This window comes from Callorhinchus milii, unplaced genomic scaffold, assembly GCF_018977255.1.
Source record: "Callorhinchus milii isolate IMCB2004 unplaced genomic scaffold, IMCB_Cmil_1.0 Scaffold3, whole genome shotgun sequence".
Lineage (NCBI taxonomy): Eukaryota > Metazoa > Chordata > Chondrichthyes > Chimaeriformes > Callorhinchidae > Callorhinchus > Callorhinchus milii.
The window spans coordinates 38,311,211-38,323,405 of NW_024704744.1; the positions used below are offsets into that span (position 1 = coordinate 38,311,211).

The following is a 12,195-nucleotide window of genomic DNA, read 5'->3' on the forward strand; positions in this document are numbered from 1 at the left end:
GATAGAATTTTCACTCCCGCTGAACAGCAGCAAAAATAGTAACCTATTCAGCATATAGGCTTGTATTTGACAGTGTTTTTTAAAGACTGTAATTCTGTTTTCAATTTTGATAAATTTCATGAACACCAAGACCTGATTTGATATTGTCTGAAAGTTACTTGTTGACATTTGCTGACAAGTCGAAGTTTTATTTTTATTAAAAAAAAAGCTTGATTTTTCATCTAGTACTCCTTTGTGAAATACTTAAGTGAACTGTTGGCAACTCTTTGTTTAAAAAAAAAAACTTTTTTACTTACTTATTGCATTGTGAGCAGAGATTTGGTTGAAAAAGAATGAGTTTCTATCCAGTTGGTCTAGAAATGGGTGAAAATCATTGACATCAGCACTGAGAAAAACAGGTGTACTCCATGGGGATCCCCTTGAGCGTGACTTCCTCCTTCAGAAAATAGATCTTTAAAATGGGCTCTTTAAATAGCTTTCTATCTGTTTATTCCAAAAATAAAATGTCTTATGGAGCAAATTACTGTTTCGCTATTTAATGTTCCATAAAATTGTTTACCCTCTTCTACGAATAATACTACTAAACTGTTCTTTTGATAAATTCTCATAAAGTTGTTCATTTTAAAGTCGTGGTTTATCTAGGTCAACATATTCTGTCCAGCAAATCGTTGGAAACTGAGGAGCTGACTAATATAACTGCTGCAGCCTGTCTTTTCTAAAATGGGAATGACAGTTTGTCTTTATGTTTGAATGCTTAAAAATCCTTTAAATAGTAACAAAGTTGATTACTATTTTACCATTTATCTGCCATTACTAAATGGCATCCTCGAGCAATCCTGCTGTGCATGAATCATGCTGAATAAGAGAGTATTTTGTGCTCATCATACAATGCAGTTATCTATTTACAACCGGTCTGTCTGCCTATTTTACAGGAATTTGCAAACTGATATCTGCTGGTTGATGTTGAAGACTATGAATATTGAATAAATGATTCAAATACATGAAGAGTTGAGACCCATGTAGGTCATCAAGCTCTTGAGTTTAATTTCTGGTGTTCAGTGCCTTTCTAATGCTTATTCTATTTATACCATAAAAATGAGTGGGAAAATATGAATGCTATTTGCTAGATTTTAATTATTTTTAAACCCTGTAAACACAAAGCTATGCTCAGCGCTTCTGAATTAATTGTAGCTTTAAGTGGGTTTCAGGGCTGCTTATCTTGTACTGTATCTTTGTTTTCCTTTGATCTTCAAAATGACTTCAGCAGTCTCATTTCATGTGTTTCTCAATTCCTATGCACATTAAGACTTGGGGAGTCCATCTTTTAGCTATTCACCCCAGCTCAGGTTCATAACTTGGACTGTCCAGCAAATGGGATGTCCTGACATGAAAGGAGCTACATAAATGTAAATTTGTATTGTAATTCACAGGGCATCCTATAGTATACATAAATAATTTCTCTAATAGGATCACTGATTATTACTGTTGACTGTTTCCATAACATACATTACAAGGAAACCCCTTGACACTTCCACTCAATGGACATTGCCTCACTTTTAGTGCAGGTCCATAATAGACCTGCGTTAGCTAGAAGTATGGTACACCTGGCTTTCAGGGCTCAACACAACTATGCAGAAAGTGTCTGTGCCTTCTTACATGCTGGACACATGCTATGCACAGGAAGCAACTGTGATATCCTTTGCAAAGGAAGTCATGTCGGTGGTACTTTCTGGCAACCTGTAACTCGTCCATTTTTATAAGATGCTACATGAATAAAGGCCAAGGTCCAGCCAGTTCGCCTTCCACTTTCCTGATGGTCGCATGCACATATGTCCCGAACTACCTATATAATATATCTCATAATATTATTTCTTGAAAGAAAACTCTAATCTGAGGTTGAAGGAATCAACATTTCCTGCTCCGACCATCTCCTGAGGGAGCCTATTCCACATGTTTACCATTCGCTCACTGAAATAGTGTTTCCATAGATTTGTTCTGACTTTACCCCCCTTCAGTCACAGGCTGTGTCCTCTGGTTTTACTATTCTGGACTAGTTGAAACAGCCTGTCATGATCATTTATAAAAATATTAATCAAAAGATGTCCCAAACAGACTCTTGTGGAACTCCACTGGTAACACTTTCCCAGTCTAATAACATTCCCTGCATCACCACCCTCTGGGTTCTTCTGGTCAATCAGTTACGTATCCACTGTAATATACTTCCACTGATATCCGCTTTCTTTACTTTTAGTACCAGCCTCTCAGGAGGAACTATATCAAAGGCCTTACAGAAATCCAGATATACAACAGCCATATCCTTATCAAGCTCCCTTGTCACACCATCAAAGAAAACCAGTAAATTAGATTGGCAAAACCTCCCCCTCATGAATTCATTGTGGCTATCATTTATGATTTTATTTCTATCCAAGTGCTCTATGATTTTATCGTTAATAAGTCTCCATAATTTTACCTACAATGGACGTCAAACACTGCTCTGTAGTTTCCTGAGTTGCTTTCATTACCTTTCTTGAAAATAACCTTTCAGGCTTTGTTTATAACACAGCGCTGAGCTATTGGATCCAGAGGAACACATTATAATGAGATTGCCTGTACTGGCAATTGTTTTGCATTGTAGGGTTGTTTGTCATAGTGTTGCATCAAATGACATTTTGATTCGCCTACCACAAGCATATCCCAATTTGCATCAATACATGCAGCATTGGGATCAGAATGTCCTTGAAGCACTTATTTTATGTACTTGTTGGTGGGGGTGGGGGGAAGTCCTCGGGTGGGTGAAATGAAATTGTGTCTGTCTTCTCTCTCTTGAAACCACTACACTACCTGTATCATATGTTGCCTGCTACTGGTAAAAGAGGCGCTCACAAAATATCCCCCTTCTAATAGAAATGCACACATGCAGCATTACATACTCAGAGTGCTGACTTTAGCTCCTAACCTTGGTTAAGTGAACACAATTATTTCATGAATGTCTGTGCTCAGCACTGTACTGCTTGGCAAATTGGAAAGGGCAAGGCACTGCTTATTTTCAATAATGTGTTCAAAAGTGCAATATTAAACTTGGGAATTCCCATTGTCTTGTTTATTTCTGATGAATTAGGCAAAGTTTCCATTTCCTCTTATTACATTTCCATTTAGTATACAAAGTGCTCCAGTGAAAAATCAATTATTGTGGTACAGTATATGTAAGTGTTCAGATTACTCTGCACTTTCTCATTTCCCAGACAGCACTATGAGTAAGTATTATGAGATGAGAGAATGTCTAGATTGGAGGCCATGTCATCTTTATAACTGTTCAAAGGTAATGAGCACAGCTGGGGAGGGTTTCTGAAAAATGGATTTAAATGTACACTGGCAGATTTTTTTTACACAAAAGATAATCTCGTGGAATAAGTTGTCAGGAATGGTGTTTGAAGCAGACGGTATAAAGAGGTTCAAAGTAAACAAATTTTTTTGTGGGAAGGGAGTGACGGATTTGTGAAAGGGAATTGAACTATCTTTGAGAACTAGAGTATCAAAAAGGGACAGCGTGTGAGCCTAATGGCCTATTCTTGCCCTTGCAAAACTAAGTCTGTTATTATGTATTATATGTCTAAATTAGTTCTGATTTTTCTCAAAATTATTTTATTTAAAAATCTAATTGGAGACTGCAAGCTTTTCAAATTCTGATGTGATTCTAAAAATAAGTTTTTTTTTAAATTGAGGGTATTAAAGGGAGCACTATTTGGTCAGATGAAATATAAAAGAATTGGCAAACTATCACCTCTTTCTCTGAAAAACTTTAAATGGAAGAATTATATTATATTTCGTCCACAAAAAATGCAGTCAATTCACTTTACAGTATATTCTGTGAAGCACTTTGGACGTCGAGAAGACGTGAAAGGCACTATATAAAATTCAAGGATTATTATTATATTACTCAATTTCTTAAGTAAAACCATTTCTGTTTACGATTATAGGTCATTAGCTTTAATTTGAATGTCTTTGAGCTCTGTCTTTATGTTAAAAGTTCAAAGGGAACATGCTATATTGAGCTCCTATCTTTGTATTTGTCTTTATACTTGATGTGGATCATTAGTGCACACATTCAACATCATTGGGTCTGACGACTGGGGTGCTGCCTCTTTTAATCATGGAGTTGGATCTCCTGTGTAGAGACAGTGGGAGATCTGACTCCGAAATGACTAATTTTATTTCCAGGTGTGGGATTTCCTCTTGAGGCAAACTCATGATATAAAAATAACACAGGGCCTGTTATTTTTATAAATAACACAACTGCCACATTATGGCTGTTGTGAAAGTTGAAGTCCAAGAGTCTTTATTAAAACGTTATACATTTTAATTAAAATTCCTAATTCATTTATTTACATGTATTTTCATTACTTTATTTACAAAAAAAGTTAACTTATGTAAGCTTTTTTAAAAATAATTGATTTAAGAATACAATGTTGATAAGTGATAGTAAAGCAATTCCTTCAATACAACAGCAACAACAAATTACACTTGTATAGCACCCTTCACGTCGGAAAGATGTCCCAGGGTGCTGGACAGTCAGGGGTTTTGGACCCAAGCTGGGAATTAGGCGCCTACAAAATTTATTGACTTAAGTATGCAAGAGTTAATACAATCTTACTCACTTATCTTGAACCCATTTATGTTGACATTACTGCTTATATCAACAAACAAGTGAAGTCCCTGTCCTTTCTCCGCACATTAATACTAAAAACTTACCATGGCTTCAAATTACTACATTATAATGTGACTCCTCTGTATTTGTTTTTTCATAATAACCATCCAATATAATGCTGTGTCCTCTGGACTAGCGAGTTGTCCTTTTTCCTTGGCACTACCATTTAAAAGAGTTCAAGTTTGTATTTGCTTTGCTCAGTTGGTGGTATATTCATTTTTGGGGCTGGATGTTCTGGATTTATGCTCTATGTCGGGACATTAGAATATAGTCTAGGCTGACACTCCAGTGGAATGATAGAGAGCACTACTTTTATTGGATATTCTAGCTTTCACATGAAATCTTAAGATGTCTTTATTGCTTGTTTTTAAGATCGACATTCAAGTTTCCATAACACTATTTGAAAAGAGAAGGTAGTTTCTTCTGGTTTTCTGGCTAACAATACTCCAGATTAAAAATTGATCATTCATCCCAACTGACTTAGCTGCGTAAAAAATGGTAGCCATTACATATTTCTCTAAACACCATGAAATACATTGTTTCAAGTTATGGAAACGATAAAAAGGCAAGCTTATATTGTCTGACTTGCGTTGTTCCTCACTTTGTGGCACTCCGATGCTATCCTGTGAGAAGGATGCTTTATAAAAATACAATTTATTCATGATTATTCCTTGATCTATTATGTTTTTTAAAAAAAAACTTTGCATTGGAAAATCAAATGAGTGCACTCCAGTGAATAAAATGTGTGTCTTATTTTCAGGTGGAATGCTAGCAAGAAAACAAAACTGTTTCAATGACTTCCAGTGTGCTGCTGAATATCTTATTTCAAAGGGCTACACTTCTTCATTAAAACTGACCGTCAATGGAGGCTCTAATGGTGGATTATTAGTGGGTACGATGCCATTTTATTTGTGCGTCCGAGTTTATCACTGTTGCATGATGGGTGGCTACCAAAATTATATGCTTCATTAAAAGTTAATTTTCAGTCCAGCTATAGACATCAAAAGTACTGAACTCATCCTTTTTCTATGACTACATAAGATAACAATTTGGTAACAAACGAAATGCATTTAAAGACCTCTCATCTTACCAATGAATAAAACTCTTTGATATACAGTATTGCAGTTAAGTGCATAAAAATGCTTTTGTTTGAACTCCTTTAACGTTGGTGTAAGATTGCACTAGAGATTCAAATGTACTGCGATTGAACATCTTTATTATTGCATTTATTTTAAAACTTGCTATTCATGCTCTTAAACATAATTTATCTTATACATTTCAACTTTTGAAGATGCATTTTAGAATGCAACAATAATTTTCACTATTGCTATCCTATTCACTAATTCACAAAACAAACACCAGAATTGCAAGCAACAACTATTGATTTATATGATACCTGGTTTACATGCTTGCTGAGCACTTTTGTAATAATGTTTTGATTGGAGGAATTTCTCATTTTAATTCTCTTTAATTATTTTTTGCAACTTATTGTAGGTAAATTCTGTTCTAACAACTTCACTGACAAAACGCAAGGAGGGTTATCTCAAATCACTCCTGTTTTAAACACTCTTATAATTATTAGAATTTCTTAAGGCTATAGATATGTCGGGAATATATATATTTATGTGTGTGTATATATATATATGCACACATATATAAAATGTTACCATGTTTAAAAATGTGACTGCAGCTTTTAAGTGAGATAGCATGGTGAATTAAGCTAAAGAGGTTGGCACATACTGCATTATATTTCGGGGAAGAATATATAGACAGAAAAGAGCTTTTGAGAAGCACATATATTTGCTTATCACTTGAGTGTGCCTTGCCATTCAATTTCAGATTGTAGTGAGATGGAAATCATTACTGTGACTAAATTTACTCAAGTTGGAACAGAGACTTTCTATGCTTTAATTAGTTTTAGAAATAAGCTAAGCTATTTTCATTTCAGGCAACTGGCCTCAAACTAAACTAAGAATGTTAAAATGGTCAGCTGATGGGCTATAAGACCCTGAAGTAAAAGGAGTTCCTAATGGAAATGAAGCTAAAACGACTTGTAATTCTGTGGTAATAGCATTAAATTGTCAGTCTTATTTAGTAAATAATGTTGACTGGTGTAAGAAATAGAAATTCCAACATTCATATAATCGAAATTCTCTATAGTTAAGGCAATATTAGATCATAGATGGAGCTTTAATTGGCAACTATTCCATTTTCCTGATTTCCAAGGGAGTTCTTGATGTTGACATGTCATCCCTCACCTTGAGATTGAGATTAAAAGATTTCTTTACAGTTCATTTTCAAGTAAAAAAAATCATTTTCTATGCATCCAATGATAAAACTGTGTATTGTCTCTCAGCAAATAGAGTATTGTAGTAGTGCAACTCAGGTGGATGTGCAGAATTAGGCTCTGTTGTCCACTGGGAGACCAGGTAACAGAGCAAGTTAGTGACCTATCCTATTGGAATATCCGTGAGATGTAGCTCAAACTGATGGGATAACTCTTTCCCTCTCTACCGGTTATATAGGTCTGATTTATTTTGGGTACAACTGCCTGTTTCCCCATAGATATGACTCCATACAACACAACTACTAACATTTCTGCATAAATTTAAGTTAATAACCTCTCAGAGTTGGTAAGGAATGTTAATTTGAAAAAAAGGAAAATATCTTGCTACTGTAAAAATGGGTGTTCTTATGAAGCTTAGGTTAAGGCAGATTGCTAATGAAGAGCAGATTTATTCTTCACCTTACTGTAGAATGCCTGACTTGGGAGTTCTTTGATTGTAGAGAAAGAAGTATTACATTCCCTAAAACTGACACTCTTCACTTTGGTAATCATCATTTTTTTAAATTCTATTCGTGTTATGTCCAGATTGATGTCTCATTTCTTTTTTAAATCAAAATGTTAGAAAGCACACATTTGAATTTGTCGGGAAGAGTACTTAGTGTAAGCCACAAAAGATTTGCTTCGATTTTGGAAATTGATGCTCATTTCAGTAAATGTTAATTGCTTATAAATGTGGTGATTCACAAAATGTTTCTGAAGTTGGCAGCAAGAATAAAAGAAATGTAATGCTTCATTAATTGCTAATTAAATCTATCCAGAGAATAATTAACAACTGGAACACCAGGACACTGGACAAATTTTAAAGAAAAGCTTGATGCTGTGTTGAGAGGACAGTAGGGTGCATATTCTGAAAGGATGAGATCAGATGGACCGAAGGGCCTTCTCCACTTGAGCCAATCTCGTGAATTTAAATATTTATGAATGTTAAATTTTTTCTGATTGACAGTTGACTGATCTGCCTTGTATAAAGGGTTAATGGTTGTATTTTTCATATATATCATGGTGTATAATTTGCATGCATCAAATTTGAATTTTTACTTTAACTTTGCTTCCTCATATCAATTGTTTCTGCTTCTTTTATAGCTGCTTGTGTGAACCAGCAACCTCATCTTTTTGGCTGTGCCGTGGCTCAAGTTGGGGTCATGGACATGCTTAAGTTCCACAAATTTACCATTGGGCATGCTTGGACCACTGATTATGGCAGTTCAGAATCCAAGGAGCAGTTTGATTTCCTAATCAAGTGAGTCATTCAAAGAAATATTTAAAGGAACACAATTTCTAGATTAGATCCTTTGTTTATATTTACTTTACAGGTTTGAGAAGCAACTTTAGGGAAGATTCTTTTTAATAAACTTAGTGAGGTGGGCACATTAAATTATAAGATTCTTGGAGAAGCTTATGGATAGTTGGATGGGCAGCTGGATAGCCCATTTGTCTCCTGCCACAAATCGTTCCTCTGTTGCTATGCAATTATACCTGACAACTCTGGAATAGTGACTATTCTCCCAATATTCAGAAAGAATGAACTTGGAAATTACATGGTCAAAACTGCAGTATTCCTAAACTTAATTGTTTTCCTTAATTGGTGACCAGGATAACTAAGGAACACTTTTTGCATTCTCAAAAAGTATAGTAAAATTGGTCCTTCACTTTATTGCCATTAGTGGTATGTTACTGTGTACAAATTGCTTACTGCTTTTGCATACACAATACACAGTATACTACACATAATGGTAAATCATTTGAAGTGCTTTGAGATGTCCTTCTGGCATGAAAGGTTCTAGGTGAAATGCAGATATTGTTTGCCCACTTTAGAAGTTTGACTGACTAGTCCATAGTTACTTGCCTTATCATGTTGTCCCTTTTTGAACAGGATTGTTATGTGAGCATTCCTCCAGTCTTCTATGATTACTTTCCTATCCAATGATGCTCAAAAGATTGTTGTCAGATTTGTACTGTTTCCTTCCCAACTTCCCTACCACCTAGTCCTTATAATTTGTCCCCTCTGAGTTCCATTTAAAAAGTATCACTTTCTTTTCTACAATTATCCCTTCTAACATATTTATATAAAGCAACTTCTTTCTTCTCCTAAGGTACTGAAACATGTTCAGTTCTGATATTGTGAGTGTATTTTTCAAAAGTGTTTATTTCTCATGTGTGAATCTTAATTGTAAACAGTGTATTCTATTGTTTAGGGATGATAAGAGCACTTGACCTCATCCAACACCCACCAGTTGTACCACGTACCAGCTGTAGTTCCTGGGTATTAATGAAGGCCGTTTTTTTCCCCCCTGCCAAGCTCAAAGTGTTGAAGTCGTATTTAATTTCTCCCTTGTGCTGTCCCAAATTGAGATCAGCTAACTTAGCCCTCGGCAGAAATTAATCCAATGATTTTTTGTACTTTGTGACTAAAATCAGCGCCTTGGGATGTCCTCCCACCATGAAACGTGCTGTAAACATTAAAATAATATTGTGATTATAAATAAGTAATGTAAATACTTTCAATTTTAGGAAGGTAATATAATTTTTGCATTTGCATTTAAAGCTAGCATTTCTTTTTAAATGTTTAGTTTTACATTTTGACTTTTTGGAGTATTGACTTCCATACTTATTTATTTTTCACAGGTACTCTCCACTTCATAATATTAAGCTGCCAGAAGGTGGTGATGTTGAGTATCCGGCAGTGTTGTTAATGACAGCAGATCATGATGATCGTGTAGTACCTCTGCATTCTCTGAAATTCATAGCTACTCTGCAGCATATCGTTGGCCGAAGTCCAAGACAGACTAACCCACTATTCATCTACGTTGATACCAAGGCTGGGCATGGTGCAGGGAAACCAACAGCTAAAGTAATTCAGGAGGTCTCTGATATGTATGCTTTCATAGCAGAAACTTTGAGCCTTAAATGGATCAATTAAGGCAGCAATTGTCATCTCTGCATAACACTAGTAGTGAGGGAGAGTAAAGTGTCAAAATGTGTAAACTAATGGATAGTGCAATACTTACATTTAACAATTGGCGGTTTGTTCTGTATGACTGATGGTTTTAGTGCTCAACAGACACGCACTTAAGTTAACAGCTGTACACAGCATGCTCTGATTTTAATTCACGTGGAAGATTATCAAATTTCTGCCCTTTATGAATGAACATTGGTGAGTAGAGCTTGGCTATAGCATATGAATGGAATATTTCTAAATGGATGGCATAAAGGTCTCAATTTAAATATTCTCATTTGTAGTGTTTTGGATTTGACACATTTCAGGTTTTTTAAATCTCTCCTTTCGCCTTCTGTCCTACAATGCACAGTCCACAAAGTCCTGTTATTCAGAACGGTTTAAATAATTGTGAAAATAATTATTCCAATGCACTAAATAAAATGTACAATCCTACTTCAACTTTCTCTCACTAATTAGATTGCTTCCATCTTTTCAAATCTTAAATAACTATTGGCAGTTTGTACCTAATCTCTTTGTTAAACAATCTTCCTACTGTACAAAATTGTCAAAACAATTATTCTGACAACAACCGCCACATAAGCCATTTCTGGTGAACTATAAATTAAACCATATCTCTGTGTGATGTAATCCCATTTAAGTTTTACCTGTTAAATGTTTGTTAAAGAAAACTTAGTACAACCACAGTTCGTTTTCTATTTAAGAAATGAGTTCTCGATAATGTTTGATTCAGTTTGTGTGCATCTTCACCAAGTAATACATGGGAGAGAGATTTGAATTTCTGAAGGAGTAGCATTGCTTGCATTCGGAAAGCCATATAATCTGTCCCGATAGAATTAATTAATGTAACACTAATTGATTTTTAAAATATACATTTTTAAAATATATTTTAAAAATATGTTTAAGTGTAAGTATTGCAGAGTAATAGAACATTAGTTTGAGTTATTACCCTAGCCTCCAAATTATTTACTACAAAAACCTCAACCTTTACAGGGCAGTTTAGACAACATAAGTTTACCATGCAATTCCAATGTATTTCAATTGGATCTGACTGTTACACCAGTCTGATTTTTACCTCAATTCTAATTGACGAATGTGGTAACTGACAATTCAAGTTCACATCTTCCTGTGTTGAATTAAAGATGTATCAAGGTTTCAATGACTGGAATAAATAACATTGAATTTGCCTTAAGTTTCTAGTATTCTGAATTTATTTGTCATTCAAGTAGGAAATGACATTTTTGTCTTTAATGCCATTGGTCTTCATTCACATCCAATGCATATTATTGAGAAACATATCCTAGGTGTCCAGGTTGTTTCACTGTTACTACTCATGTACCATTATTTGAAGCTTCTCCACATGATCAATAAATCATTTGTATTGTTATTGAGGAGTCTGTTTGCATATTGTCATCCAGCCAATAGATGCTGTCAGCTTCAGGTGTCAGTCCGGTTGAGTTCTTAGCCTCATTCTCACTTCTTAAGTCAGAAGTTTGTGGGTTCATATTGGGACTTTGAACAGTCACAATCTAGGATGACAACTTCAATACAGTACCAAAATAAGGTGCTTTCGTTCAGATGAGACTACGTCCCGTTTGTCTGTTCAAGTGGATGTTAAAGATCCCATGGCACTATGAAAAAGAATGGAATTTCTCTATTTCTTGCCCCCAAATCCTCCAGATAAAATTGGTCATGGCTGTTTTCTGCGGAAATGCTGTGTGCAAATCGTATTCTGTTTGCATAAACAGTCACAACATTTTACAGCGCTTTGAGATATCTTGATTTGAATCAAATGCAAGATTTTATTTTATTATCTTAAATGTCCCTTCTTGTTGACTGACCTTATTTCCAATTAAAGCTCGGGCTCTTTTTGACATTTAACAAGTAACAACATGTGCACCTTCTGGCAAAGCCTCTGTTTGGATAGTTATCAGAAGCTGGAACTTGGTCTGTTTTCGCTTCTCGAACCTAGGATTTCTAGGTTTGAGATTGAGATATCTAGCTCAGCACAGATCGATTTGAACCTACAATCTTACTCCCCTTACAGTAACACTATACCAGGCAGTGGACACCTACAACTCACATTTAGTACTTTTCACAGTGGGAGGACATCCGAAAGTGCACTCACAGTGCTGGATGGGTACTCAAGCTGGGGTGGAATCTAAGGGGTGGGGAGATTGACCAAAA

The 12,195-nt window shown here is 35.3% G+C and overlaps 1 protein-coding gene across 1 annotated transcript in view; it reads left to right on the forward strand.

Moving 5' to 3' along the window:
• LOC121848569 (prolyl endopeptidase-like) overlaps window positions 1-11,200 on the forward strand; it is a 52,996-nt gene extending 41,796 nt beyond the window's left edge. The window contains exons 13-15 of the mRNA XM_042333375.1: window positions 5,466-5,597; window positions 8,136-8,292; window positions 9,678-11,200. Of these exons, the coding sequence (XP_042189309.1) occupies window positions 5,466-5,597; window positions 8,136-8,292; window positions 9,678-9,972 (584 nt within the window). The 3' untranslated portion in view covers window positions 9,973-11,200. The remainder of the gene's footprint in view (window positions 1-5,465; window positions 5,598-8,135; window positions 8,293-9,677) is intronic.
• Window positions 11,201-12,195: the final 995 nt, after the last annotated feature.